This window comes from Dromaius novaehollandiae, chromosome 1, assembly GCF_036370855.1.
Source record: "Dromaius novaehollandiae isolate bDroNov1 chromosome 1, bDroNov1.hap1, whole genome shotgun sequence".
NCBI classification, from domain to species: Eukaryota; Metazoa; Chordata; class Aves; order Casuariiformes; family Dromaiidae; genus Dromaius; species Dromaius novaehollandiae.
The window spans coordinates 107,659,601-107,684,165 of record NC_088098.1 but is presented as its reverse complement, the minus strand read 5'-3'; the positions used below and the strand labels follow the sequence as shown (position 1 = coordinate 107,684,165).

Here is a 24,565-nt window from a genome sequence, read left to right as displayed (position 1 = left end):
GTTTCATCACAAACCAAATTAAATTGCATTTATTCCTTATGCATTAGGTGAAACTGGATAACTGTAGTGATTGTATAGAATACAATACAGAGAAAGACAAAGATGAAGAAAGTAGGAACTTGTTGAATAAGCAGTTATTCTGAAATTAACGGTAGCGCACTCTCAGGCTACCGTGATTCTGCTTTAATACAAAGTTGGCAGAGTTTTAAAGATTTCTTATTTTAACATACACTAGAGATAATGTAACTTAGCTATAAAAAGTGCTTCCCTCCCATGACATGATGGCTTAGCCCCAGAGAGAAGTCAACAGCCATAAAATGGAATTTAGCTTAGTTTTTTGACCATCTTTAACTAATTTAATCAAAACTAATTTTAATGTAAAAGAAATAGAAGAGAGGAGACTTATTAACTCTTTAATAATTAACATAGCCGTTTCTTTGGGCTTTTAGTTATATAGATTTGCACTGGTAGTGTTTGGGTAATAAAGAGTCGGTCCCACAGGACCATATTTAAGGACCTAAATTTTCAAAAATCCTGATTGATACATTCTTTACTCTGCATTCACTGAAAGCTGAGGGAGCAAGGAAAAAGAATCCACATCACTTAGTGAGAGCCCCAAGACATGGATTTCAATGTCTGACTTAAGACTTTATATAATGTATAGGTTTGACTGACTGTTAAGCTAGGCATTCGTTGAGTTCCAGATACATAGATCTGTTCACTTTTCTACGGCATATTTGTCTTTTATATGCATATACGAGAGAGAGAGAAAGATGGAGAGATACAACAACAGAGTAAACATCCTAAGAAGGTGTGTGTGGGGGGGGGGGGGGCGGATTTTGCTTGACATTAAAGATATTTTTTCCTATATGGGCAGTCCTAGTCATACAATTAATTTCCGGACTTTTGCCAAGGACTTTAAAGAGGCAAAAGCTTCATCCTCTGGGAAACACTTCTGTTTGGGTTAAAAAGAAAAAGCAAACTGGAAGGTGGTAATAAAACTGCTCATTCAACCAACCTTCAGTGGCATCTCCACTGAGGGACACATCATTGCGGACTTTGCCATAACAGATAACAATTTGTACGCAAAGCACTTTGTGTGCCTACAAAGTAGCAGGCTGTATCTTGAATTACTGGTAATTGCTTTCTGTAAAAACATATTTTATAAAATTGTAAGGTTTCACAAGATTCTTTCATCATGGTGTAATTAAAACAAGCTGAAGGTACCTTCACATTGTTTAAAAAGTATAATGGAAATACTGCACATGAACTGGTCTATAAGAATGAAACGGACCTCTGATACACCCAGACAGGCAAGATAAAAGTCCCTAAGGTTAAAAATGGGAATAGGCCATTTGTCCCACCTTTAGAAGGTTCTGCTCATTTACAGATCAGTGACTTTACAGAAAATACCGTAAGTCAACTTACCTGTCATCATGGGTGTGCAAAGAAGTTTCAGGACTAACTCTGTGATTGCCTGGAGGACTCCTCCCACACCCAGGAACTGCTTAGAAAGACTGTTGCAATATTCATATCTTTTGAGATGATGAAAGAGCAGTGAGAGATGATGGAGTATGTGACTTCGGAGTTTAGACTATGATTTAGTGGATTGTGCATGAACAAAGCATCCTGAAATCAGCAGCTGCCATATGGATCGCTGGTGATTCAGAAAATATTTCAGTGGAAAAAATACACATAGGCCCTTGTTAGCATTTTGGCAAGGCATCATTGCAGTTTTTCTGCCAGAGGTGCAGAAGCCGAACTGGCATAACATTATGCTACACGCTGTACATCCTGCACGTATCTTTCAGCTGTGATTGCTCTTGTGTAACAAATGGCATCTGAGAAGCCATAACTATCAGTAAGCAGTTCCAGTCCACTAATAGCTTGTCTCTTTTTTTAAACTGGCGTTTCATACAAACAACAGGCCATTTCTACTGTTCTGAACATGAACTACTTCCTTTTGGGAAAGGGAGAAAGACAGACGGACAGACAGACAGACAATTCGTAAAGAGAAAGATGCCCAAATCGCTTTTTCTAAAAACACTGAATATACATAGAATTCGACTACTTCGAAATAACTTTACACAGGTAACCAATTGATTGAGTGCCACTAAGGATAAAGCTGCTGTTTGACTTTTTGCCACCACTACCAGGCAGGAAATGTTAGCAATTATATATTCTCAGCAGGTTGTTAGCAAAGCCTAGGTGAGACTTGTGGGTGAACATTGTTTTTAAGACATACTTTCATTTTTATCAGCGTTGCTGTTGCAAGCCCAGTAGCACGCATGTGAGAAGTCTCAGTCTTCTTCCATCCATATCATTGCTTGTGGAACACGAGTTAAAATTTATCTATGACAAGGTCACAGGGTTTTTCTATAGCACTGTCTTGCGAGCTGATGTTGAAATCAGGCAAAAAAATGTAGGTTAAGTACTGACGCTTGGATGAAATGAAGCTCATTAAATGTCACTAAATGTTTCCAAATAGAAAAAGCAAAAGGACAAAGTTCAGAATAGGATTTGTGGCAGAAAACATCCCTTTCATTCACTACAACTCAGAACATTTATATTAAAAGGAAAAATCCTAAACAAGCAGTGGAAGAAATTCAGACATCTGACTGCCCTAAAAGCCATTAAACAAAAACTATAAAACTAACCTATTAATCCACCAAAAGTGGTAGTGTAGAAATAATAATTTATGCAACCCCCCTGGTTACTCTGATGCCTTTATCTGTAGAAGTGCACTGACCCCTAACCATCTTTGACCTACTAAAGTGCTAACAGATCAAATGCTCAACAGCTTCTAATATATTTTCAGTTTTAAGAGTTCTTCTAATCAGATGCTGACTCTTAAGTTTTCCTGCAATGAATGTTTCGTAATATTCAGCCAAATACTATTAGAGTCAGAAAGTATCAACTCTTGTGTTTTATATGCAATATAATCTCTGCATATAATTCTAATACCTTTGCTTCCTAAATTCTTATCATTTGGCAATATCAAGCAATTGGAGAGAATAACATCAGGCATGGTAATAACACTTAAATAATAAATCACTCTAAATAATATATGGAAATTTTTAATCTATGACATTACATACATTTATTTCCTAAGCAATATTTCCTTATACCTGAAAGGTGCATTTAATATATTACATTCACAACATTATACTGATAGGAAGCCAGAAGTGAAAATGTTGAACTTGTTTTTACTGAATCCCTGGTCTGTGTGTTTATCATACTGAGCCAGAGGTGACAACATTTTATAAAAATGAACACACCGAATTACAAATTTATCTACTCTACTGTATTAAGAAAGAGACTTAACGATGCAGTCAAACAAAAGCAAAGTGATATGAATGGTAAAGATGATCTCATACAAAAAACTAATTACTACAGAAAGAGATGCTTTCCTTAGATATTCATCCTCAATTATTAAAGCTATGGTAGCAGAATCAATCTGACCATGGATAATAATCAGTTTAAGTTTTGTAAAATATATGGATTTATACTAATATTCAGTTCTGTGGGTTTCCTTTATACGATCACTTGGGGTTCATAAGGGCTTTAAAAGGAAAGATAAAGAAAAGATCAAGACAAAGGCTGACTAGAAGCCACGAAAGTCTGACCTAGAGAGAGACTGGCATTCACTCAAGTAACCTTTTCTAAATGTAAACTCGCAGACCATAACCTAGTTTCCTTTGGGTCACTTCTACTGTTACAGGACATGAAATGTTATCTCAAACTTGTCTCTATCTGCCACAAAAAAAATAGAAAATGAGTTGCTAAACATTATTAACATTTAATCTACTACCTGAATGCAAAAATAATATGCTAAATAAAACCCTTCCAAACACGCAGAGTTAATAAATCCACACTATTCAAAAGAGAGACTGAAACGGCAAGCATAATTTGCAGTGTGTGCCAGTAAGTAGCTTACCTTCTCATGAACTCAAATTTGATGATTTTGTTGGCTTTTCAAGCCAAAAATTGCTTGCACCTTAGCAGTTTACCAGCAGGAAAACAAACTCTAAAGCACCGTAAAAAGTGTAACTACTGAAGAACAAGCAAGTGCATATTTGAATGAACTAACTATACAATGTTGCAAAGCTGAGGTAATTACAAACAATCTTTTTAAAAAATATTACTGCTCTTTCATATTTATTATGGAAAACACATTACCTTTTGAACACAGTGTTATTAAATGACTTCTTGTCCAAGCAAATTTTAATAATACAATGTAAAATGGGAAAATGTGTTTGAACTTTGTCTTTTTTCCCCCCTCTGGGACAACTATGAAGAAATTCACAATCTGACTCATCCAGATCATTTCATCTTGCTAAAAATGAAACTACCTGGCCACCTCCACTCATGATAGTTGTATAAAAGGACAGCTGTTTAAAAAGAATGCCCTCAACACCTGATTTGCTAGTAACTCACATTGTGAATTGCACTGAATAGGCTGGAAGCCTGCACTGAACCTCCTTCGAAAGTGTAGAAAGGGGGTCACAGAGGAATGGGAATGGGTAGCAGTAGACATACCCTCTCTTTCCCTAGTGTACTGAATAAGCACTGCTTGGAAGCCAGGAGGGCAGCTCGAGTTGTGATCTTATTTCTCTCACATGTCCTCTCACTGGCATATGGATATTTAAGTATTTTCAAATGAATAAAGTTGTCCCAACTTAAATTAGAGGCAGCAGTAGTCTCTGCTTTCTTTGAAGGATGCACCATCTGCGTTTCTGGGGTTTATATGGAGGGAGAAACTAGCAGGAAGCACAAGTGGCCTTTAAGAGTCATATCTGAACAACAGTTAAATAAACTTAGTAACTAAATGATAATGTTCAGCCCTGTGAAGACGGGAATTTACTTATTTTACTACGAACACTGCAAACAGTGATTCTCATAGCAAGTTAAAAGACATCTGCAGAAATGTATTTGCCATGCGAAATGCACCAAGGCCATGAATTCTGCGCCCTCTGACTGTAGCCCTATGCGGTGCCCAGCCCCCCTCAGAAGAACCGCACGCGACCCTGTCCTGAAGAGGACTGTGCCCTGTTTCCTCAACGTGGGGCAAGAGCGCTGCAGAGCTGCATGCCGAGGAGCTCCTCACTCATGAGGCTGGAGAGCGCCAAGTCCAGAATTTCTTGGCACTTTGGATTGGTGGGAACACAGGCGGAGGAATGAAAACCAAACACAGAGAAACAGCAGACAAGGAAATCCTAGTGAACACCAAATGGCCTAGGCTCTTGTTTTATCACCTACGTTCTTAGTGAGATGCAATTCATCACATACGGCATTATTCTAGTTATTACAGGCATTGAATCAGTTGTAGATTTACTGTATGGGAGGCAGTAAAAAATTCCCTTTTATAGTTTGCCTTCTCAGGAGATATGTATGTCAAGAACTACACAGCAGATAAGGAAAGGAAAAGCATACCAAAGGAGGAGAAAGCAAGATGGTTTTAGCAAACTAAGGAGAAAGGGAAGAGTGCCAAGCGAGACAAAAATTAAAATATATTTGTGTGAAAACTCTGTCTTGACATATTGCATCTTGGCAATGTTCCCACACAGAAACAAGGCTGTTTGTTTACAGAAAAAAAATGTTTTCCGGTTCAAAAAGGAGGTTAACTTGTTTTGTTCTGGCTAAAAGGAGGTTCGACTTGTTTTGTTCCAGCGAAGTGGGTAGCTGGCGGGAGACAGAACTGTCCTTTTTATTTTAATTTTGAAAATATTTTTAGAATAGAAAGAACATACTTTTCAAATCCTGGAAAACAACTTTTCCTCTGGAGGTAACAAGCAAAGCTTGGAACAGAGTAAGAAAGAAATGGAAAGATTTGGCTGTTGCTTTGCATTTCAGTCTAATAAACAGACATCTTCTCAAATATTTCTAAGAGACAATAAAAGACAGCCTAGTGAGCACTGGCATCACAAGCAAGTGGTTGAATCTGTATTCTTAACCAGACATCTTATGACTGAGTCCCAGAAGGTGGTAATACAGAATTCAAGGGCACAGTACAAAAACCTTCAGCTCTCTCCCAATATCAAAACCATTTTTCTATCTCAGACAAAACATAGAATACGTATTGTTAATAGTCATTTGTATTACCTCTACTCACCAAACAATCTTTACTCTCCTATCTTAACACCAGACATGATATTTTAATAAGACATAGTCACAAAAGGATTAGACGCTATGGGAAACAACATCTCCCATTCAAAATTATAAAATGCCATTGGTGATATCTACACAATAATAACATTTCTTTTGCATTGTTAATTATTTACCATAATGTGGAAATCACAGCATGAGTGCTTAGTATTTACATACTAGTATTAGTTTCTTCAAAAATATATTGAGATATTATTGACACAAACATTTAACCTGGAGGTCGCAAACGTGGATCTTTATCTATAGTATTTGGTATTAATTCACTGATCATCACATTTGCATGAACTACAACTCTGCACTTAACAAGCAAGACAGAAAGTAAATGTTACTTACGTTAGTCTGCAAGTCAATGCACTTTTGAAATAGGCTTTAAAAAAATTTAAATGCAGTAGAAAAGAATAATAAAAACCAAAACAGGAAAAAATAGCTGTGACACTGAACAAGTTATCTTTAGTAAATGAAAGTTATTTAATGGTATTAAATGAAAATACAAATATCTAATTCAACATGTTAGAGATATATTTCATAAAAGGCCTGTAACTAAATGGTACAAATACAGACAGCTCGATGGTCCTCTTCCTTATTCCAATTTTGCAATGAAGACAATAGAATTATTCTGTATTTTGTTTAGTAAAGAATAACAATCACATATGTTTCAGGATAATTAACAGAACCGGGAAGAGTGATCTATATTGCTATGTGCTTTATCTTGCATATTATTTTTATATTTTAAAATCACACTGTATTTTTCTACTCCACTCTCCCCCCAAAAAATACACATGAAATGCCTTCCTCTGACATTCAGCATAAGTGAGACCCTTCAGATATGAATGAATACTGTTGAGATTTTCCTCTTCATTTCAGTAGGTGATGACAAGTCAGAGAGCAAGCAATTGCAGTAAGCTGCACAGATGTTGGAATTGTAACCAAGCTCAGTTTTACTGTACTTCAGGGCGTGCAGGGTTTATATCGTACCATCAATTTTCTATTATTATAACATCATTATGAAAATTCAAAATGCAACCTTGAGATTCTTCAGAAATGAATGCTACAACCTAAACTGTAATACTTTGTAGTAAACAGTGTTTTTTTATAACAAATCTAAGCAGTAAAGCCATAATAATGACTTGAGGTAACTTTATTCTTCAGAAGACAAGAAATAAAGGTCTTATCGAAGAGAGAAATATCTAACAAATACAGAAAGAACAAGCCAAGTCAAATGAAAAATTGTCAAGGGAGTAAAAGGACATGGATTTAGCAGAAGTGAAGAGTGCATATTCTCAAATCAAGAGGGTATGCACAGGCGCATGTGCACACATACACAGAGAAAAAATTTTTTTCTTTATTAAACTCATGCTTTATTCTCCAGCTGCAAATACTGCACCTCGCTAACTAAGAGAGTGACAAGCCATCACATCAAGATACAATGTCTCTAGCTGCCCAACCAAATAGTGTGCACACTCTGAATTGCCAGCAAATGGTTTCTTCAAGATGAAAACTATATCTGAAATTGCTAGTTGAAAAATCTATCTCACGTTCAGTGAGCAGACAAAAAATACTGAGCGTGTTGGAAAATGAGCACATTCAGCTGTATCTTTCCTGCATTATTTTACATAAATATTGGATTTGGGGTTTTGACAGTGCTTGTTTGTGCTTTTAGACAACAATGGTCATTAAGTTAGTTAAAGGAAACACGAGAGACATGGGCATGGACAAAACATATATTTGTTCGAATAAACCAGAATTCACTTTCTGACTACAAAGCATTAGCCAGGAAAAGGAGACATCAGATTCTCCTGAGATTATTTGCTACCACAGCATCTCCCAAACTTTCACTAATTCCTTGCCAGGTTAGGTTTTACAGTTCAATAATGAGAAACCACCTATTTACCCTGACTAAGATGAATGCCAGTCAGGTGCCAACTGTCTTATAAACAGAGCTACAAGTACATAAAAATTCATATAGGCGTGAATGCTGATTAGCTGACTAACACGCTTTCAAAAGTATGTTTATCTAACTTAGATAATTAGCTGCTTAACTCAGTAAGGCATTTCTGAAGTCACACAAGACATCCATCCATGTGCAGCAAAAGGCTCCTAAGTGTCTTCAAAAATCCTGACTTTGGACCTGAAAAGCTCATCTTATTTTGTAAAAGCATCTGCAAGTTACCATGATTACTCTTTCAAAACTGTGTCTGTCATAAATGGTCCCTTTACAAGAAAAAAACAAATTAAATACTGGAGTTACAAAACCAAACTAGAATCCAACATCCAAGCTATAAATTCTCCATCTTGCATACAGTAATAAACAGTTTCACAAGTCAACTTTTCTTCTCAGTGACAACTGTATAACTATATTGTCCACAAAAGCTTGCCTCTGTGACACTGGGACTAACCCACTTGATATCAATGGACTTAATTAATTAAAATTCATTTTAATCTTGCCAGCTCTAAAAAGATTACAGACTTGAAAGAGAATAAAAATATTTCTAAATATAAATCTGAGTAAACATCTACTTAAAATGGAATTTCTATGAAGCCACTTTCAAAATTAAATTGCACTTTAAGAGACAACTCAACATCCACACTACAGGACTTCAAGGAGCATTCCCCAGTTCCATGTAAATCGAGGGAACAATCTCAGAAATTGTTTGTAGAGGTGGAAGAAATAATAATAATAATAAATAACATGAAAAATCTTGAACATCTCAATAATTGCCAGACACTAAAACAAATCTCTCCTTGATTGTGAGAGCAGGAAAGGAGCACCATTACAAAAACTCTATTTAAAAAAAATAGCGAATGCATCCAAAGTGATACTTGGAGCTGTTTGTTAACTCTAGATTTAGGATAAATTAGCTCTCATTCAATGCCTTCATGTACTGGTGCTAGTCCCGACTACAGTAAATAAAGAATTCCTTACTTTCTCTCTTATAGCTATAATGATGATCTCTTAACAACTTCCCTTGGTAAATTTGTTATCTTCATCCCTGAGAAGACGCGTAGAAGACACAAAAATATCCCAGCCTAACTCCCTGACGTATTTATCTATACCAGCTCCAAAATCTACAAAATATATTTGAAAAAACAAATTCATTTTTCTCAGAGTCAAGATCTACATGAGTTCTGTGACGCTCAGCTGTAGACAGCTTACTAACCTGCCATCAAAACTCTGATAAGTTCACACATGCAATACACAAAAATGTTACTTACTGGAGAACATTACTAATTAACAAAGGTGGGGGGTGAGTAAAATTTTAGGAAGACTTCAGAACTTTAACAGATCTAATAGATCAATGGTACATTATTCATGGAAGCCTTACAAATATTAAAATGATTAATAGTCTGAAATTAGTTATTAAGTACTTGGAAGATGTAAGAGATATAAAGGAAATCCTTTTCACTTCTCTTATAAAGGTAAGTGTAACCTATTAGTATGACTATATCCAAAGTAAGTTCTATCTGTATTTGTATTTCTCTTATTGTGCAAATTTTTCCTTCTTTTAATAAACAATCACATATTCTGAAAATAAAACCAAAAAAACTTTTATGACCCACTTTATACCTCATACAAAAACACTGGAATTCAGTAGTGAAAACAAGATTTTTTTCTCTTTAATTTCCAAAATGGAAAGAAAAAATATTGTCAAAAACTTCTTTACTTATACACTATCTTAGAGTATCTCATCTTATTCAGGCTGAACAATTGCCTATATTTTCTTCCCATGCTTTGAACAACAACAAAAACAACAACAACAACAAAAAACCTAAAAACACCCAAACAACAAAAAAGCAACTACTAAACAAGAATTCAGAAATTGGCAGTCTTATTGGCAGGGAGGAGAAAAGAAAGTAAGTTTTGCCTTTTTTATCTTTCCTCCCGTTCCCAATGATTGAGCCATGAAGAAAATAACTACATGTGACCACATATATGATATCTGTGTGTAGCAACAAGTGCACACCTAGATGCCTAGCTCTATATTTAACTTTCCCAGGTGTTTTCCATTGCAATAATGACTCACAAATACTTCCCACTGATCTTAATGTACATATAATTAGCCCTAACAAAAGACCTTATCATTGCATTGCTGGTTTTATCCTTGCATTGCTGGATCACATGATTTTTTGTTGTTGTTGTTGCTTTCTCAATCCTCACTGCATAGCGGTGAAGGGCAATGAGCTATTCAACAAAACAGTTCTCTCTCCCTTTAAAAAGCCAGCAGGCAGCAGGCTAGATATTGCATCAGGCAGCTCCCAAACCAGACCACCCCCTTCGCCACCACATTAGATCCTGTTCCTATGGAAGTTGCTACTAAAATGCTACAAGCCAAGTCTGCTAAAAATTGGTTCCAGCAGACAGGAATGGAGACACGTGACTCCTTCTGGCTGTGGTGCCCACGGTCGAGATTCTCCTGTCACCTCATACGAGGCCATGCTGTGCAGCCAGACAAGGTGGCTATTCTAAGAACGACCCTATTACGCTTTACAATTAGATCAAACTGCTGACTGAAAAGCGGATTTGTTTATGGGCAAGTCTAAACATTATGCATCCTTTCTATCAGATGGGAAGTAGCAGCAGATAACTTTCCTCTCTAATTCCACGTACTAAATTTTCTATTTCCAGAAGACTTTCCAAAAGCTCCAGTTAACATGATCAAAACATCACACTTCATTTTTCTGTCCTCAAACTCTACCACTCGCGCTGTTGTGTTATGAAGCTGACAAAGCCAGCTTACAGTACTCAGTTCAGCTTTGACTTTGCCTTCCTCACATGTCCAAGGCAAAACCAAACTGAGCTGCTTTTTCAGCTTGGTTTAAACATGTCACTAGGCTACTCCGAAAGGCAACAGCTCTGAGATGGTGTTTCCTTATGCTCCTTTATACCACCTCATTAACAGTTTCATTCTCAAGGGCTTTGTCCATCAGCTGTCCTCCCCACTTCTGTGTGGTTTTTTTCCCAGGTTACTCCCAAGAAGCAAGCTCACAGTGCTCCAGTGCATCAGGCCGACTGTCTTCGTTCCTTTAATGCCTCACTAAAATAAACAACGCTTTCATGGCATTCACTAAAGCTACATCCTAGAAACACACTCTACTCTCGTGGTAGAGAAAAAGAGCAAAATTAAATAAGTACTATCACATGAGAAAATAAACCTAACTTCATTCTTTCCTATAGGTCTCCCTCTAAGATTTCTCTCTTCACACTTTCATCTCTACAGGTCAAAGATATTCTGGTAGATGTGTGTCAAGCAGGCACAATTTATTTATTAAATAATCAATAGAAGCCGTTTCTCTTCAGAAATGAACAGCTATTACCAAGGAGACTGGCTTTGCATAAGATAGTCTTCATCATCTTTTCTTTTTACACTAATAAATAAGGCATGATGAAGAAACTGAAGACAAAGCATTAAGATATAGGCAGGCGAACCTCAGGCCAGTGACCTGAGTACAGCACAACATCAACAGGTAAAATCTCTAGGCCAAGATAAAGGAGTTGAATCAGAGATGAAGAAAGAGGTTTAATGGTTTAATTTGAATTAAACAATTGGACTACAAATTCCCACTTACACTTTGGAAATAACTCAGTCAAACAGGATCCACGTTCAAGGGACAGACTTCCGAAGAGAGCTCTCTGCTCGGAGACTTCCCTGCCAGCCATCCCTGCTACTTGAGTTTCAATTCTGACATTTCATTAACGAAGCAAAGTGCCATCGTGAATACCAAATTTGAGTCACTGGCACTTGTGAGATGAAATGTGGAAATACAAATACATGGTGAGAGCAGTAGAGAATACTGCAACAAGGCTACATTTCTCTTTTATGAGTTGGACAGTCGTGGCATGAAGTGGCGTTATTTGCCGCTACCAGCGTTACATGGTAGACTATGCGGATACTCAGATATAGTGGAAACCAAGTATCTTCCCTAAAATTAACCCATTTTTTTTAGCTGCACTGGTGAAAGGGGGCCTTTTAAAGTGTTTGATTCAGATAAATCAGTCTGATCAGGTAAGTTTTTCCTTGGAAAATAGCAAAACAAAACCCTAGTACCAAATCTATTCCTGTCTAAAAGTTAGTCATTTTTTTCTCTTCATTGCAGCAAATGGTTACCTTTTCCTTCTAAGTTTCTTCTAACTTTCCTTCTAACTTTCCTTCTAATCAATAAGATTATTGTTACTCCTGAACCAAATTTTATGACAAACTGCTTAGTGCAAATGTGAATTTAGCGTTGGACTTCCCTCATTTCAGAAGGAACGGATTAGAAATGCTTGTGTACAGAGCACATTTTTCCATTCAGCTTGTTGGGTAGTGACTGAAAGCTCCAGAAGACTCAATAACTAGCTTAAGAGTGACACCCACTCACCTAGGAAACACTGCATTTAGGAAAACAGTCAGTATGCAACTAGTTGCAGATCTTAGAATATACCTTGAAGCCATCATTTCACAATAAACATAAAATAAATATAAACTATTATGCAGGGGCATATACATACACTTACAGGCAAAACACTAAAATAAAGAAAAAGTCCAGTCAAGTGACTCACAGAAAAGGATCTTTCAAACTGAATTATATGAAATGGTGATTGAAAAGAAACTAGGCCACCATATGAAGTAAACTAATTATGCTTAATATTCAGAGATGGGTAGGGATAATCAGCTCTAATTTTACTTCTATAACATCTATAATATGTTTATATTGCATTGTATTCTTCTTAGTAAATCCTCTTTCATCACAGGACCTGTTAACTTTATCTATTAACTAAGTTAATCTATTAACTAAGTCTCTCTGCAATATAGTAGGCTATAATTATGAAATAGTCACAGCAAATTTCAAGTTTGGTAAGGAAGTATTTATGATAATTTTGATTAATGGATCATTTTCTTTTTACAAATACACAGAAAATTAAAAACACCTTGAATCTGCAGGATGGCCTTGTATATAAGATGTTTTTAGTACAAGTTCCATCAATCCAAAGAATTTATCTTTCACTTTATTTGACAGAGGTGACTAAACTTTCTGACCGAGGTGACCAGGTTACTCAAACAGTAATCCAGACTTCCATTAGCAAGAAACAAAAGAAATGTCTGGCCCCTGAAATCTTGAAATCTTTTTCTTCGTTTTTTTTTAAAGGTGGACACCAAGGATCAATAGGACCTATAGGTTAGTATACAACAAATTAAAACAAATGCTTCAACTATAATCTCATGTACAGAAAAACGAGATTAGATTTACTTAGTTGACAATATGCATCATAAACATTTCAGAGTGGTACAACAAAACAGGCATGTACGTAGTATGATAGTGCCACAGCACTATTTTTTTCATGATGAAATGTCTATTATATAAAATTTGTAATATAACTTGGGCATTTGGGGTACTTGACACACACTCCTCTATCATTTCAGAGTATGTGATTATAACACAAAAAAATTATCAATCCTGTTAAAAGCAGCAGAAGAAAAATAAGAAAACAGTTTAGGCTTAAGCTCTAAGCAATTTTTATTTTAAGAAATCTGTAAGCGATTAAAATCAGAGATTTACAACAGAATTTGAGTTGGAACGTTAACTATAGCTTTCACAGACAGGGACATTTTCCATTCATGCAAAAGATAAAAGGCAAAAAAAGTATATTTGGTACATCACAGCTGTCTTCCATTACCTGTAATTATCCATTTCCAGACCAAGCAGGGAACAAAAGATATACAAGGAACAATAGTTAACTGCATGCTATAAGGCATCAGCGTAGTACCCTTTCAAGTACGTGATGTTCACTTGCAATGAAAAACCAACAATCACTCTACCCCCAGGATACAGGGTTTTGCTTTACGCTGTGGAAGTTTTAAATTAAATGCAAGTTAAAAAGGGTATATTTTTAAAAAGTCTATTCTTCTTGAAATATGTTCTGTGGTAAATTTTATTCGAAGATGCATCCTGACAAAGCTGAAATAAATAACTCCATACACTTTATAGCAACAGATGATGAGTACAGACTTGCTGGGTTAGTGAGGCTAGTCATTAGTTCCAACGCAAAGTATATAAACTTTTTAATTTTTTTTTGTATGTGTTTTAAAAAGTTACACTTTTGCCCCCAATATTCCAACAGAAAGCTGCTTCAAAACCTCACACCTTTGTTATTTAACGATCCTCTTTAAAACTGTAGTTGTGTTTTATTTAAGATGATTTTTATCCCTTTCATCTTGCGTAAAAACTGGTCTTTAACAGAAAGAAAATATCTTCTCCCCCTCTCCAGTTTATCTAGTATAGATTTTTTAGTTCCCCTTTCACTAAGATAAGTAAAGTTGCTCTTATAGTCTCTTCTTACAACCCTGATTCATCCTTCTCCCAGTCATTCTTGTAGCTTGCCTTAGCATAGTTTCTAGTTTCAATTCATCTCTCTTGAACATGCAAGATAAAAGCTGTATATAGTATTTCAGGTGAGGTCTCACCTAGACTTTCTACAATGACACAAATGCTTCCCTATCTACTTAACAATACATGCAACGTTTTTAAGCTGAATCACACCACAGGATCAGTCATCATCTGATACAATCAAACATCATCTCATTTTCAGTCGTTTCCATTTCCTAAGATCACTGCTTACATTTGACATTTCTTTTATTCACCTCAACTATAGGGCCTTGTCTTCATCATCCTAGTACTGGACTCCTGGATTTAGCTAAAATTGAATTTTAAAATATGTTATCTTTTTTTACTTGGTGAACTCCCTATACAAATATTTGTAGACTCATGCTATCACACAAGACTGGAGCAAGACAATGTTTTAAAGTTAAAATTAGAAAAAAAGTCACTTATTGACAGACTAATGTATCTTTCTCATATATATACTATCATTAAAAGGGTGAAGAAGTGAAGTATGGTCAAACAATGACCTGTTAAATTAAAAAAAAAAAAAAAGTCTAAAATGGAAAACAAATGACCCCACACATCCCCTTTCCTCTCCACTTCTGTTCTATACTATTCGATGGTTAACCTCTCATATCCAGTACTGAAACAAAATCCTGAAACAAAGGATTTGGGGAGTTGGGCATTGTAATGCTGGGTTAATCTCTTTTCCCTAACAGCAAAAAGCAGCAGTTTCCAGCAGACGGTACTGACGGGGACTCACAGCTTCAGAATGGGATGCAGAAGAGTCAGCTTACAGAATAAAAAGGTCTAAGTCAGCATGTTCAGCACAAAGTTCCCTGTCATTAGGTAAGAGAAATGCTGAGGAAAGGATCTTAAACTCCACCACTAAAGCAGGCACCTTGGAGTCTCCCTTTGTAAGGGAGACCCTAGCCAGTACCTTACAAAGACACAAATTCATAATAATAGATCATTACCATAAACCACAGACTAATTTGAAGACAGACTCGTCTTTTGGGGTTTGCTTCGCTCTCTAGAACATAAAACTCTCATTTTAAATGCCATCGCTGCTGTAGAGCACAGGAAGATTTCTATGTAACATCACCTTTTTATAAGATACGATCTCAAGACATGTGGTGCTTTCCATAAAATTCTGACCTAGTTAGTGGTTTCATAAGACTTGGCCTTTCCACTTCTTGAATTATATCCCAACCTCTGTTGCAACTCAAACATTTTTGAAGTCTCAAGAATATTGGGGGGGGGGGGGGGGGGGGGAGAAGAGAGGGAAAGATTTCAGGAGTATTTAAGATAGACTATTTCTTCTCCTATGTAAAGTAAATTTTAAGCTTTCCCACAAGAATGCAAGAGAGATTTCTGCCAACACCATATACTTTTCAAACTCTGTTTTTTAATACAAGCTTTTTTGTAGCTTTTCTGGCTATTGTATAGGTCTGAAAATACTTTTCTCTTCTTGCTAATTTATACAGTATCAAACAACAGCCAATACGATTTCCTTCTTGTTTCCCTTTGATAATTTAGCCACCTAATTTTACTTTGAAATTTTGATTTTCCCACAACACCTTTTGGTACTGAGGAAAAAAGAATACAGAACTAAGAAAAAAGTATTTAGTTGTGGTCTTTCTCCTCACTTCCTCAGTCTTCAAAAACTCTTTAAACATTAAATTACTCATATAACCATTGCATTAAACTCTCATACCCAATAAAAAACTCTCTTCTCATTTTCTTCAATTTGAGAGTTCTTCCTTTTCAAAGGAAAAGCTGCCTGACAAAGAAGAAGAGTGTTATTCTTACATGTCTGATTTATTTTATTCACCTTTTCAAGAGAACTGAGGTAACTGTGTTACTTTCAGAAGGATTTATTGTTTCGTTTCCACTAGTATCTCCCTCTGGAGATATCAGATTTTGCTGCCTCTCTTCCTCCAAAATAGAAATAGATGAGCTAGCTAAACTGTTAGATCTTATTTCCGGATTGTCCATATTCCTCTGTCCATCAACTGAAGCTCCGTCTGCAGAAGGATCCCCGGACCAGGTCTCCTTTTTTTTCGCAGGCTACTATATAAACATTTCAATACCCTTGGGATCACTCAACAATTGCTTGAGAAGTTAATCAGTTTCAATGTTCCTTTCATGCTTATATATTCAGTCCTGATAGTTCATTATTTAGATTAAAAATCAGACACCTAAATAGGGGGAGCCTTGCCAACAAGCTGCTGAATCAGCAAAATCTGACCTCTGAAACAGCGAGGCGATCTTCCTCTTGTCCAGTGTGACTACATCCAATGGAATTAATTCATCTTTGCGCAACATGCCTGGCATACAAAACAGAAAGCTGTCCCCTCAGTGAGTGAGTCTAGGACTGTGGTAGATGTACATCATTTTTGCTGTGACAGAGATTTTGTTACTTTGTCATGTATGCTGTTTGAAAACACTGTTCCCTCTCCTGGAAGTGAATCAGGAAAATCTCAGAAGTTCTGTTCAGCAATTTACTGTATCAAGAACGCATTTTTAACAAAACTGTTTTCTCCGGAATATTTTTAAACACGGTAATCTTACCCAGGAAGAATACGCTGGAGGGATATTGAATAGTCCTATGTGAAAGAGTCCTACATTAAATACCTGTTTCAGTGCAAATCGATATTGCCATGCACCGTTCATTCACTATCAACATAAGGAGAACACTTATGTTCATGTTTGAATACGCACTGCCCCAAATCTCTCTCTCTAATGCCATCTGATATCTGACTCATCTTTTCATTCTTTTGCCTCTCTCTCACTCCAGCATTCCTATTTTGAGCATAAATACATTAGGCCCAGCTCCGTGGGCACATTTTTCACACAACATGTAATGTGAAGAGGCATCAAGAGAAAATCACTCTTTTTCCTTGGTGTGATGGACTAAGAGAGCTACAAAGCTGGACCAATGGGCAGGACAAATAATGAAGGCCCTGCTTCCAGTAGGCAATTTGTGCAGCTGTAACATCATTTTTACCTCCCTAAAAGTTCATTCTGCTTCTCCCACCTTGCCAGATGACGCCAATTACAGAGTACTTCTTTCAAAAACAAATTTATTTTAGGCATGTGAAAATGTGTTCTTGCTTTTGCTATTGTAATCGCTGCACTGAACTCAATGAAAATAAGATTCATGCAAATGGCACTAATCTCACAAAACCCATGCCTTTAGCTGGGAGAAAACTGATATTGGGGCATGATAATAGTCTTCAAATATGCAAAAGCTCACTGCAAAGAGGAAGAGAGCTTGTGTCCCTGGGGTACTGGACATGGAGTATTGAATTTAAATGGCAGGAAGAATAAGTCAGGTTAGGGACAGAGATCATGAAGCAGAGGAATAGATGACACTAGGGAAGCAGTGGAGTCCCCAACACCGTGGGTCTTTAAAAACAGACCAGACAGATGTTTACCAGGGCTCATGCTAGGGATTGATTCAAGAGATCTGTTTTATGATTCTTGCTGAATAGTTATGGTGAAAGCCTCCCACTGGCACTTTGCCCCATGCTTACTCTTCAACTAGTTGAAAAATATGGCACTCGTACGTACTCACAATGAATGCATAACCTTCAAATATTCTGTGCATTCTCATTTCCTTGGGAAACCAGACAATCTGAAGGTCAAGTTTTGGAAAAGGTTTGTTGCATACAGTACAAGAGAAAGACTAGGATAGTAGGCAGCAAGGCTAACCAAAGCCAGTCAATGCCAACAGTTCTCAAATAACAACTGCAATTTCATTTACACAATAAAGTAGCCACCATAAGCATGTTTTCAATATCCGTGTTAAACATGATGTTCTACACCTATGCTTCAGTCACATATAAGCCATCAACACTTCCTTAGACATTCTGGAAAAATGCATGGAATGATAGGGATTATATGTTTGAGTTAGTAACACAGAACAAAAATAGCTTTCTTCAGCTTCCTATTAATTGTTTTTTGGACATCCATGATGCTAAATACATCAAAATAAATATAAAACATCTTTACAGATTTCACATAAGAACCTTACAGAGTCAGGACTTAAAAAATTCCATAGTTCCCAACAGGAAACAAATGTTAGCCTTTGTCTTCTCCTGCTGGAGACAGAGTAATTTGGAAACAAAAGCTAATATTCTGAAGTGGGGGACAGCACACCAATGATTTGAAATTCATACTGTATTGCATGCAAGCTACCATCTTCCAGATGGAAACCATCCGCTACCTATTTCTAGTGATAAATGGGATATCCATCTCCTCTAGAGGACATAGAAGGAGTCACTGAGATCTTCCTATGTATAAAAGATTTCATATAGATGAGAGTATGTTAGCCAATTTTCACCACCTTTCTCCTAAAATATATTCTTAGAATTATAAAAAATTTAAGGGCAACAACAAAAACACTATCTGTGAATCTGGTCATTTCAATAACTATCTAATCTATTTTTTTTTTAATATACTTCTTAATTGCTCCAATGGTTAAAAACCTAATTCACCCACCATTTCTCTGAGAAGATGTAGCCAACTTTTTCTCACTGCTAATTTCCCAGTTCAACATAAATTTATAAATTTAGAACAACACCGTATTTGACATTGTGATCAGGTCCCTTCTTGGTCTTCATCTTTTTGCTAGTTTTAGCACAATATCTAAACTTTAATTTTAGAAAATATTAATTGATGTATAGTTATCTACACCCTTTCTTCTTGTCCCCCACACTGTGACTGCTCCTTCTGCCTCACCATTATGTGAAATGATTCTCCTCTTTTAAATCTAGAACAGTAAATCTCTTCCTGTTGTTCTTTTCCTTTACCTGCATCTCTACTCCTGTCTTCATCTATAATCTCTGCTCTCTACTATTTAAAAATACTGGAATTTACATTATTCTCTCAGCTTATGTTGGCATTGAATTCACAATGTTTTGTTATAAGGATTATTTCTTTACCTCTTCTTATCTTCTAGTATTGCATTTTGGAATTTAGTCACATCTTCTTTCTTTCGTTCGTTCTTTTCTTATGAGAATCTCCTGAACACTTCAAAGAGGCTCAGTAGCAGCAACCAAGCTGTGTTAATCAGTGTTTTATCAAAACACTGTGGAAAAATCATATTTCCTTTATGCAGAGTCCACCCTGGACAATTTAAAAGCTGCAGTTTGATTCCAATTGCAGCAGTGTATATGCCAAACAAAATGTGAAACTGTCACTGGAATTGGCAAGTTCAATATACAGTTTAAACAAGGCAAGTGTCGGCTTTCATGATGGTTCATCTGTGTGTTTTTTGTTGGTTCCATGGATGATGCAAAAGAAAATGCAAAACTGTCAGCAGCAAAGACATCTTCTAAAGGGAGTAGGTACTTTTCTTGTATATAATATTTATGTCACAGATTTAAAAAAATTGCCTACAAATGACTTCACAGTGCAAAGGTAGCATACCTCCCACTGACATCAACATTCTAGAATCAATTTGTCCAAAATGTTTAATTCAGTCTATGGAAAAAAAAACTTGCTGTATTTTTTAAATTTGACTATTTGGTATGTCTTTGTCAGTGTTCATTCTCCAAAAAAGTTAAAGCACAGATGTATATACTACTGGATATAATATTAGAATGACTGCAATCATGCAAACCTCATTCAATTTTACTTTTGAGTCAATGACCAAGAAGATAATAATAAAAAAAGAATATTCCTTTGTCAGAAGTACCACTAGTGTGGTGCAATGCACTCATTTATGGTCCGCTCTAAAGTGCTTTGGTAAGAATTTCGTTGTGTATTTAGGTTCACTTTCACATTTGTTTCCACCCAGTGGTCTGGCCCAAATACAAGGTAAAGAAATATGCAAGCAAAATCTAAGTAGCATGTTTGATCTTATAAGAATTCATGAATATTGTTACCACACGCTTTCTTCACACAAAAAAAAAATCTAAATACCATCTGTGCAAGATAGTCTAATTAGGGGATTAGGACCACAGAAGTTCTGTTAGCTCATATGTTCAAGCGCCTGCCCCTTGACCACTTAAGGAAAAACATAAATGAAGAAGAACAGAAAATGGACAGCACCACCCTATTGGATTCAGTGCAGACAGGAGTTAACTGACTTCACAGAATTTAGCTGTCCAGCTCTCCCCTTGGGAGTTTTGCATTTTTTTTCCTTGATGTATAATGGCTGGCCCAGCACAAGGCTTGTGAATAAACTTGGCACCGGATGAATCACATTTAATAAGTTCAAATGATATTCTGCAACAGACTGGTATTTAATGGCTGCAACATACTACAGGGACCAATTTTTCAGGATTTGGCACCAACAATAGAAAACCAAATGATAAAAGTACATAAGTAGTTCTTAAACAAAATAAATGAGGTATAAACATAAGTAAAGACTCTACTGAATATATAAAAAGAGCCTGACTACACATAAAACCCCAGATCCATTTGGAAGCAACTAATTTTAGAAACAGAAGTGATAAATGTACAAAACAACCCTCTATTAAAACAGAGTCACTAGCTAACATGCTTCACTATCAATTTAAAACTGTTTTTGTTTGCCACATCATTTTTCTTAATCACAGGATAATTTATGAATGCTAGTAACAACATGCAACCAAAACCCTTAAAGGAAAATCAGATCTTTTAATTTTGAACACTAATTCTGACAAGTTTCAACAACTTATTTCATATTCAACAATATGACAGAAATTTCTAGAGCTAAGCTGTGAACTCAGAAAAATGTATTCAAAACATTTGTTTTTCTTTTTGGCTCACAGAATGCTCACAAGCAGATGGGCTCTATTTGACTTATTTATCAAATTCATTTTTTCATCTTATCATTTCTGTAATAGTTGCTAATAATTCACTTAGACTAAAGAACAATCAAAATGCGAGACTTATGTCATGAATAACTAGTCTGTTCCTTGACTGAATACATGTGCATATCTCGTCTATCAGCCACTTAAAAATTTGCTTTCTGGGAACATTTTCCAAGTTGAAACTCAGTCAGAATCCCTTTATGGCAGTAGTTCACTATATATTTCCATACTGTCCAGATATTAAATATAAATGCCTATTGTTCTCCAAATTTACAGCTGGGAGAATGCCACACAAAAAGTCAAAGTGGTCTGCCAAAGCTTTGCAGGAAAATGGAGCAAGAAGGGACCCTCAGGTCGCCAGGACCCTGCAGGAACATTCTCAAGACTGGATTATCGGGGTGCTCAGCAGTGTGCAAATACAGCTCCGATAACAGTCCTTGCCCCTAGATGTGCTTTAAAAGCCAACACAGCACAGCTTACACAAATACACTCTAGACTGAGAGGCACATCATGTTATATTTGCAGCATTAAGTTGCAAGTGTATTTTCTCCATTTATTTTTCTCCTTTTTTAATTGCTAAGATAAGCAGCTCTAGTGAAGATTAAATGTGAAGGAAAATATTACTAAAAAAGGGAACAAAATTAAGGTAAAGTGCAAGTACATTTGAAAGGCACTTTTTAGTAATAAAGACGATCACTGCTGTCACACTATCATTACAGCTGGAGACGGAAATGACTGTCAAGTCAGTAAACACCAAGATATCCAATGTGATTGTCACTGAACATAATTTTGATTTTCAATGCTATCTCTTGCCTGGTCTACAGCTGCTTTTGAGGACTGAAGGCTGATTACACAGAATAAAGTTTTTAAGTGATTTGGTAAGGTACAGCTGGCCATCCAGAAGAAAAGCACATTCCCAAACATAGTTCATTTAATTACTTAACCTAGATTTTAAAGTAGCCCTGAAAAAAACATGGCTCTACTAACCTTCCTGAAAAGGTTTGCTGTGATTAAAATTTCAGTAAGTTCATTAAAATTAGAACTCAGATTTTAATAATGCGAATATTCAATTCAGTAACTGGCCAACCCAGAACCAATAAGCTTCTCGTAGCATAATCATCTTGGGTCTTCCAGTTGGGCTGCATAAACATGGGAGAAACAGAAGGTGGCAATACTATAGCCATGTACCACCATGTGAGTAGCTGACTCAAAGTGCTCAAATTCACAGTGCACACTTGTTCAAGACTCATATTCACTTCCCAGCCCTGGACATTGCAATGCCTTCTCAGATACTGGCTTCTGCAACAAACTCACATTGTCAACAGATGCAAGGATGCTGCTTACTCAGCTTATGAACGGCTGCCAGAAGAGATCTGCTGCTTCAGCTGCAGTAAATTAATCCCAGTAGAGGCCAGGTTTCTTCACTTCTCCAGTAGGAGGAAGGGAATCCTGACGGCATAACTCTTGAGCAAGGCTGAGGACAGTGGAGCACCAGACATGGCCTTGGAAAAGTCAGAGCTCTGCTGCAATGTTACTCGCCTGCTATCAAGTCCACATTACCTGCAGGGTATTCACCTGAAACTCCACTTCCCCTTTTCAACATACTGGTGTTTGTTCTTCAAATGTTTGCACGCAGAAAATTGTTGGTAACATTGTATACCTACATTTAAACTCAAGGACGCAAAGCTAGCAAGTGAGGGAAAATAAAATAAAATAAAATAAAATAAAATAAAATAAAATAAAATAAAATAATAAAATAAAATAAAATAAAATAAAATAAAATAAAATAAAATAAAATAAAATGCAAGCTATAGAACCCCTCCCTTTCCAGAAACTATTGCAAGGAAAACATTTGTTTTTCAGCAAAAATTCTTTTAAGATGACTGATTTTCTTAGACATTCAACTTCTGCATGGTTGATTTTTTTTAAACAAAGTTTTGATTATTCTAAAACCATAAAATTAAATAACTTAAGGTAGACCAACAACTTTAACTTTGCCTCCATTTTTGATGCCTCACCTTACAAGAAATTCTTGCTCTATATAGGAACTGCCGAGCTTTCCTGACTAATCTGAAAGTCAACTCAGTGCTACGGAGCCAAGGTGGCATTAAACTGAAATCTTTTCCATCTGCCTGCTAAGCCAGCTATTAAAAGCCAGGCATTTGCTACACACAGTTCTAATATAAATACCTTCCCTCTCTGTGTTTTGTCTTTTTAACATTATGTATGTTAAAAACTTAACTTACCTAAACAACAACAAAACCCTTAAGGACAATTTCAAAAAGCCAGCACAGAAATACAGGCTTCTTTAATTAACATAATTTATTTATTTTAACTATGTTTTTAGTTGGATAGCCAAAGTCAGTAACACAAGAAAGAAATACCACGAAGTCATCACAATCTCTTTGTATCCAATTGCAAACACTCAAAAGGAATATATTTATTAAGGAAATTGCAAACTGATCTTTCAGATCATAGGTACTGCATGTGAAAAGGAACTTCGTTCCAGCAAGATTCTTCCCTACTCTGCTGATAAAATCATTAGTCAGTGATGGGATTCAAGTGCTACATCATAAGCTAGGCAACATACAAAAAGACTGCCTGGCTATGTGTTCAGTGTAGAAACATAGAAATATAGAAAGTTCCATACTCAAACATGAAGTTTATTTTTTTTGTAGAGGCATGGATTTTCTACACCCAAGTCATCCAGTTCCTACAAAAAGTATGTATTTTTACAACATTTAACAGCATCATACTGAACTTGCACAGTATTTTGGGTTTTAAATTTTGTCCAGCTTTGATGTGAATTTTTAGCTGTTCCATGGACATTTATCAAAATCAGAATTGAGCAAAACTGAGCAAAAAAACTCTGAAGGGTACTTTGATAACCTGCATTTGGTGGCGTAACAGAAATTCATAAGTTCCGTTTGTAACATAATTTGAAGGCAAATGAATATTAAGTGGTACAGGTAAAAAAATTCTCTTTCTTACTTGTCAATAAAGTATCACTAGCTAAAGACAATTTAAAAAAAATAGCTGACCTTGAAATACCTGCTAATTCAAAACCAGCAGAAGATTTATAAATCCCTTGAAAGTTTTTATTTTTTAACTCCTTACATGTCCAGAGAAAAATATTCCAAAAACAAACTGAAATCTAATTGTTTCTTTTTCCTGACTGTGCCAAGCATACTTTCCAACTGGCACTTTTGACTTTGCACTCATCCTAATTGAACTGC

At 36.1% G+C, this 24,565-nt stretch overlaps 1 protein-coding gene across 7 annotated transcripts in view; it reads right to left on the bottom strand.

Moving 5' to 3' along the window:
- Positions 1–24,565, bottom strand: part of ROBO1 (roundabout guidance receptor 1) — a 739,670-nt gene that overhangs the window by 199,318 nt on the left and 515,787 nt on the right. The window contains exon 1 of one of the 7 annotated variants that reach the window (XM_064523279.1): positions 1,429–1,450. The exons of the other annotated variants lie outside the window; for them this stretch is intronic. Within the exon in view, the coding sequence (XP_064379349.1) occupies positions 1,429–1,438 (10 nt within the window). The 5' untranslated portion in view covers positions 1,439–1,450. Of the gene's footprint in view, positions 1–1,428; positions 1,451–24,565 lie in introns of those variants that run through there. 7 annotated transcript variants of the gene reach the window in all.